Source organism: Corvus brachyrhynchos, unplaced genomic scaffold (assembly GCF_000691975.1).
Source record: "Corvus brachyrhynchos isolate BGI_N302 unplaced genomic scaffold, ASM69197v1 scaffold875, whole genome shotgun sequence".
Lineage (NCBI taxonomy): Eukaryota > Metazoa > Chordata > Aves > Passeriformes > Corvidae > Corvus > Corvus brachyrhynchos.
In genome coordinates this window covers 381,349-387,393 of record NW_008238107.1, presented here as the reverse complement: position 1 = coordinate 387,393, position 6,045 = coordinate 381,349, and the positions used below count along the sequence as shown (strand labels likewise).

Below are 6,045 nucleotides of genomic sequence, written 5' to 3'. Positions count from 1 at the left end.
GGCTGGATCTGGGCCCCGGCCCGGCCTGGCCCCTGCTGTGTACCTAAAGCCCTTCTCACTCGGGGCGGTGTTAGTGAGCGCCTGCCGCGTTGGGGGCTCGCTGGGATTCCAGCCCCGCATCCCGGGGCCCGCGGGGCCGCCATCCCCGGGCTGAGCTGGCTCCTCCCGGGGCAGCAGAGGAGCCCAGGCGGACAGTTTATCCCGGGCTGATCGGGAAGGTTAAAGGGATCATGTTCCCAAGGAGAGGCGAGCGCTCAGGTGGCCCCAGGCTGGCTCCTCGCTGCCATCCCAAGTCCTTGAACGCTGGGAAGCGCCAGAGCTGAGCCTCCACACGGGCAGAGAGGAAGGAGCCGGGAGAAAATTCCGGAGGGCCGAACCAGAGCATTCCTGGGAGCAACTGCCCAAGATGGGTGTAAATGAGAATGAACAGCGCAGGATTTTCTGCCCAGGAGCTGAAAGCTCTTTTTCAGGAGCAATGTAGGAAGTTTGATGAAAAGCAGAGAATTCCTTGGATGGTTTTGGTGTCACGTTGAGCCCGAGGCACCGCGGGGGCTCCGTGTCTCCCCTCAGGCCTCCCTGCCTGGAACTTCTCATCCCAATTAACACCTCAGGGGCTTTCCCGTCTCCTTCCCGGGGGTGCCGGGATGGGCCCTGTCCAGTCCCCAGGAGCTGCTGGGTGTCTCCCGGTTCCTGACCCTCTTTTCCAGCAGAGCCCCCTCCCCCCGCACTGTGTCCGTGCCAGGTTCTCCTCCTGGGCGGTTTCTGGGATGGTTTCGCTCAGATCTCTCTCTCTCCCCCCTTTCTGTGCAGCTCTCCGTGAACAGCAAACCCCCCAGCTCCGAGGGGCAGGGGGACAAGAAGGACAATGCCACAGCCCCCCCGGCCCCTCCGTCCTATGAGGAGGCGACAGCGGGAGAAGGGATGAAATCCGGGGCTTTCCCTGCCCCGCCGGCGGCCCCGCTCCACCCCAGCTGGGCCTACGTCGATCCCAGTAAGTCCTTCCGTACTGGGGTGAGCCCTGGGAGAGGGGCAGAGATCCCCCCAGGACTGGGGAGGCGACGAGGAGCAGGGATGAGAGGGGGAGCGGGGATGTGGTGCCCAGTTTGGTGCAGGGCAGAGCTGCAGCCGTGAGCTGGGTGAGCCTCTGTGAGCACAGGAGAGTCCCTGCCAAGGTACAAAAGTCTCCATCCACCCCTGCGAGTCTCCATCTACACAGAAAAGTCTCCATCTGCAGAGAAAACTCCGTATCTATACACGAAAGCCATTCCAGCCATCCCAGAGACCTCACCCCCTTCCAGACGTGGGAGGAAACTCCTTCCCAGTCCCATGGGGGGAGAAATCCCCATTCCCAGCTCGCTGCCCTGGGTTATCCCAGCTCCCAGGGCTGGAGGGGAAGTCCTGGAGCAGCTGCAGGGATCCCCCACCCCCTCCTGCAGCTCCTGCTCTGCCCCAGCTCTCAGAGCAGCTGAGGTGGCACAATCGGTGTCACAATTGGTGTCACAGCCCGAGTGTGGCTGTTGGCAGCTGGTGACAGAGCCAGGGAGGCTGGGACATGGCTGGAGCCGAAGGCTGGATTGTTCCAGCATCCGTGTGGCCATTCCTGGGCAGACCAGCAGTTTTTCCAACAGCCAGAAACACCCTGGAGCTCCTGCTGGGCTGTGGCAAAGGACAAAGCCCCGGCTGTGCCCAGGGAACGGCTCTGGGCCTGCAGATGGGGCTGCACCGGGATGGGGTGGCTGGGGAGTGACGCGGGGGGTGGCTGAGTGCTCGCTCAGCACAGTTCCAGCCAGAGAAAACGCTGCAAGGACGGGATTTAGGGACTCCTGCTCCATCCTCTGCTGCCTGTTCCATCCAGCTGCAGGGACGGGACGCTTCGGGAAGGGGAAGGAGTGAAAACTTCCCCTTGGGATGTCTGTGCCGGCACATTCCGATGGCTTCTCAGCTGTTCCCTAAGGAACAGAGGGGAGAAATCCCCCCCAGGGGGCTCTGGCAACATCTGGAGCTTTCTGCTGTCATGATGAGTTAGGGTGGGCGAGGCCCAAAGGGGGTGGGATGGGGTATTTTGGGTTTAGGGGGTGGAATGGGGTATTTTGGGTCTCCAGGTGGGAAACCCAGTCCATGGGATGTCTCACACCTTACTGGGAGCAACTGGAGAGAAGGGACGTGGATTTGGGGTTGTTTCTGGGACAATGAACTCAGGACATGCTGTCCTGCTGGGGCCTTGGACGGGGGGACGGGTGTGGGGACAGCAGGAGGGAGGAGGGCAAAACCCTTTGGAGGCTGGGGACACCGCCAGGGAGGGAGGGAGGAGGTAAAACCCTTTCGTTCCCCCGAGGCACTGAGGGGCCAGTGTGGTGCTCAGGGGTCAGTGTGGCGTTCAGGGGCCGGTTTGGCATTTGGGTGCCAGTTCAGGTGCCAGGATTGGTGCAGGAGGCTGGGAAGTGCCCCAGGGATTCTCCAGCCCCAGCTGCTCTGGGCCCGATGAGGGACCCAGGAGAACGTGCAGGAGGTTCAGCTCCAGTGGGGCAGGAAGGAAGGACCAAGGGATTTATTGACACCACAACAGCACCAGGGATTTGTTTCCTGCTGGGGGCACCCACGTGAGGCTCCTGCATTTCCAATGAGCAACTTTTGACCACGAAAACAGGAGAAATTCAGGATCAGGACCTTGAGTTTGGCTTGGTGTCTGCTCTGAGATTGAGAGTGTCTTTCCTCCATCTTCCTGAAGGATTTGGGTGTCTCTGAGCTCAGAAGCTTTAGGAGGAGGGAAGGCATCTGTGGACCAGGCAGGGACGGGAACTTAAAGCAGGAAAGTCACACAAAAATCCCTCTGTGGAAACCCAGCAGGAGAGACTTGAGTGCCACAGGAGGGGACATCAGCAAGGGAAGCAAAGAGTGCACACAATGATCACGGAATCATGGAATGGTTTGGGTGGGATGGGACCTTAACGCTCATCCCGTTCCACCCCTGCCGTGGGACAACTCCCACTGTCCCAGGCTGCTCCAAGCCCCGTCCATCCTGGCCTGGGACACTGCCAGGGATCCAGGGGTAGGGAAAACCAGCAACAGGAGCTTCTGTTCCTGTTTTGGCAGAGCAGAGACGACTTGTGTGGTGACTTGAGGATTTGGGGGAAGATTTTTCCCACTGGAGGCATCGGAGCTGTTTCGTCCTTGTCCAGGCTCGGTGCTTAACTGTTCCCTGGCTCCCTGCACAGAAATGGGATTGAGGGATGGGCCTCAGGGAGCTGCCAGGAGCTGCTCTCGCAGCAGGGACACTGTTGATGAAAGCCACGATGCAAACACAGCTCAGGAGAGCAGCGAGGGAATCCTCCTGCTCCCGCTGGGAATGCTGAGTCACGGCTGCTCCGGGGATGCGTTAATATCCACTGAAAGGAGAGCAAGGGATGCTCCCAGCTCTCCAGCTGCTGTGGAAGGTTTGGCGTTTCCTCAGACAGGATTCAGCCTGGCTTTGGGGTGGTTTGTGGGAGTGCTCCCCGCTCTGCTCCCAGGGATGGTCCTGGCGAGCTGCAGGAGGGGGAAGGGAGTGGAGGAAATCTGGGAATTTGGGGCACCTGAGCCGTGATCCCTCCCTGGGGTCAGGGTCCGGCAGTCGGCGGGAATCGGGGTGGGAGCTGCTCCCTTTGGCCTCTGCAGGCACCAGCCCGAGCTATGGCAGCGGGGGGTACCCGGGGGACACGGAGCTGCTCACGACCTTCAGCTGGGATGACCGGAACGTGCGCAGGGTGTTCATCAGGAAGGTGAGGGAGGGACACGTCCCTGTGCCCCGGGCTGGCAGAGCCGGAGCCCCCTGCCCTCGGAGGGGCCGGGCTGTGCTGCACTCTGGGGTCCAAGGGCCACCTCTCCCTGCAGGTTTACGCCATCCTGATGGTCCAGCTCCTGGTCACCGTTGTCATCGTGGCTTTCTTCACCTTCTGGTGGGTGCTGGGTGTGTCCCGAGCCAGCTGCGCCCCGGCCCTGGGCGGGTTCCTGGGGCTGTGTCACACCTGGATTTTGTCCCGAGGATTCCAACAGAAAAGCAAAGCTGAGGGAACACTCTGAGGTCCCTCAGTCCTTTTGCTCCCATTCCCACCCACGCTGGGGTTGTGGATCATCCATCCTGGGGGACGCCCTGGGCTGCTGCCCCTGGGCAGGAACTGCTGGGTTTTCCCTGTGGGAGTTAGCAGGTCCCGGCTCCAGGGGCTGGGCTCCCTCCCCTGCTCATCCCCCTCTCCAGCTCGGGTGACCGAGCTCCGGGTGTGTGTGGCTCATGTTGCCTCCAGAGTAAATAATGGATCACCACCAGCCTGAGGATTTGGGCTCCCTAATCCCCTGTGGGAGCCATTCCCGGCCAGCTCCGGTGTGGAACTGGGGGAGCAGCGCTGCCCTTCCCACCTGGCAGCTGGAATTGCTCTCTGCGGGCTCAGGCTGCCAAGAGGATTCGCCCAGGCTGGGTTTTCATTCCCCACGCTGGGGCTGTTCCCGGGGTTCCTTGAGCAGGGAGCTGGGAGGGATTGGATTTTTCCTGCTCAGGATCTTTCCTTCTGTCTTGCAGTGAACCGGTCAAGGGCTACATCCAGACCCACTCCGCCTGGTACTGGGCTTCCTAGTGAGTATCCCTGGCTTTTCCTGCGGCCTTGTGAGCTCCAGACAGCCAGGATGGGGCTGCGGGGATGTGGGAAGGGGCTCCAACACTTCCCAAACCCTTCCCTGTCCTGCATGTGAGGAATCGCTCCAAAGTGTCCAGGGGCAGCTGGGGAGGGTCCTGGAATCACGGAATGGGTTGGGTTGGAGGGACCTCAGAACCCACCCAGTGCCACCCCTGCCATGGCAGGGACGCTCCCACTGCCCCAGGCTGCTCCAAGCCCTGTCCAGCCTGGCCTTGGGCACTGCCAGGGATCCAGGGGAATCCACAACCTCCCAGGGCAACCAGTCCATGGGTGAGCCTGAGGTGAGAGGATGGGAAATCTCACCTGAATGAGCCAGAGACACGAGAGAGGCGAACTCCAAGCACTTCCCAAAAAATGGCTCAAGAAAGCAGGGTCAAAGTAAACGCCTGAGTATTTCTGGCACAAAACCAGGGAAAACCGGGGCGTTTCCAGGGAAACTGTGGAAACTCCTCTATGAGTCCTGGAAGGACGTTCAGGGGACCTTAGAGGCTTCATCTTGGGAATGTCCCCTTGGAAGCTCCAAAAACCTCCTTGCAGAGCACCCAGGAAAACACTGCAGAACCCCATCTGTGACACCTGGAAGGATGTTCAGGGTACCATGGAGGCTGAATTTCGGGATTTTCCCCTTGGAAGCCGGGGATTGCCAGGGTTTCCATTACAAAATACCCAGTGGGTACGGGGTTGGATTTGGAGGTGCTGGGATGTTCCCGGCCATGTCTGAGTGGGGCTGTCACTCCTGGGACTCCAGCCCAGAACCCCGAAGTTGGGATGCCATTCCTTGGTGGCCCAGCCCAGCCCGGAACGGAGCTTCCGAGCGCTGGCATCTCCTGGCTCTGCGGTTTCTGGGCTCCTGGTGGGGTCAGGGCTGCTCGTTAAGTGTGAGGTGAACTCAGCTTTAATCAGTTCACACCCAAATCAGGAGATGAGACACTGGCTTATATAACCTGGGAAAAGCCTTCGAAGAGCAGCAATGGGAGCAGCTGGCAGCTCTGTGGCACCAGGAGGGAAGTGAAGGTGCTCCAGTGGGCAGCCGGGGCTGGACAGGCAGTGTCACCTCTCAGGGGGCAGGGAGAGGAGGCTCAGCCCTGCTCGGGTCCCCACCTTGGCCCCTGGGGTCACCTCTTCCAGCTCCCTGCGCAGAGGGAGTTTATTCCTTCCTATTTTCCAGTAGGAACGGCCTTGGGGCAGCTGGGGGGTTCTGTCCTGGAGGAATTCTCCCCCTGGTCATTGTCCCACTGTGCTCAGGTGAGACCCCACCTGCAGAGCTGCCCCAGCCCTGGGGCCCAGCACAGGGAGGATCTGGAGCTGCTGCAGAGAGCAGGAGGAGGCCCTGGAGCTGCTCCAGGGGGGGAGCCCCTCTGGAGCCCGGCTGGGGGGG

The 6,045-nt window shown here is 60.9% G+C and overlaps 1 protein-coding gene across 1 annotated transcript in view; it reads left to right on the top strand.

Moving 5' to 3' along the window:
* Positions 1-603: 603 nt before the first annotated feature.
* Positions 604-6,045, top strand: part of FAIM2 (Fas apoptotic inhibitory molecule 2) — a gene marked incomplete at its 5' end in the record, with an annotated part of 18,917 nt that continues 13,475 nt past the window's right edge. Inside the window, 4 exons of the mRNA XM_017733388.1 lie at positions 604-991; positions 3,655-3,758; positions 3,871-3,935; positions 4,553-4,606. Coding sequence (XP_017588877.1) covers positions 604-991; positions 3,655-3,758; positions 3,871-3,935; positions 4,553-4,606 — 611 coding nt within the window. The remainder of the gene's footprint in view (positions 992-3,654; positions 3,759-3,870; positions 3,936-4,552; positions 4,607-6,045) is intronic.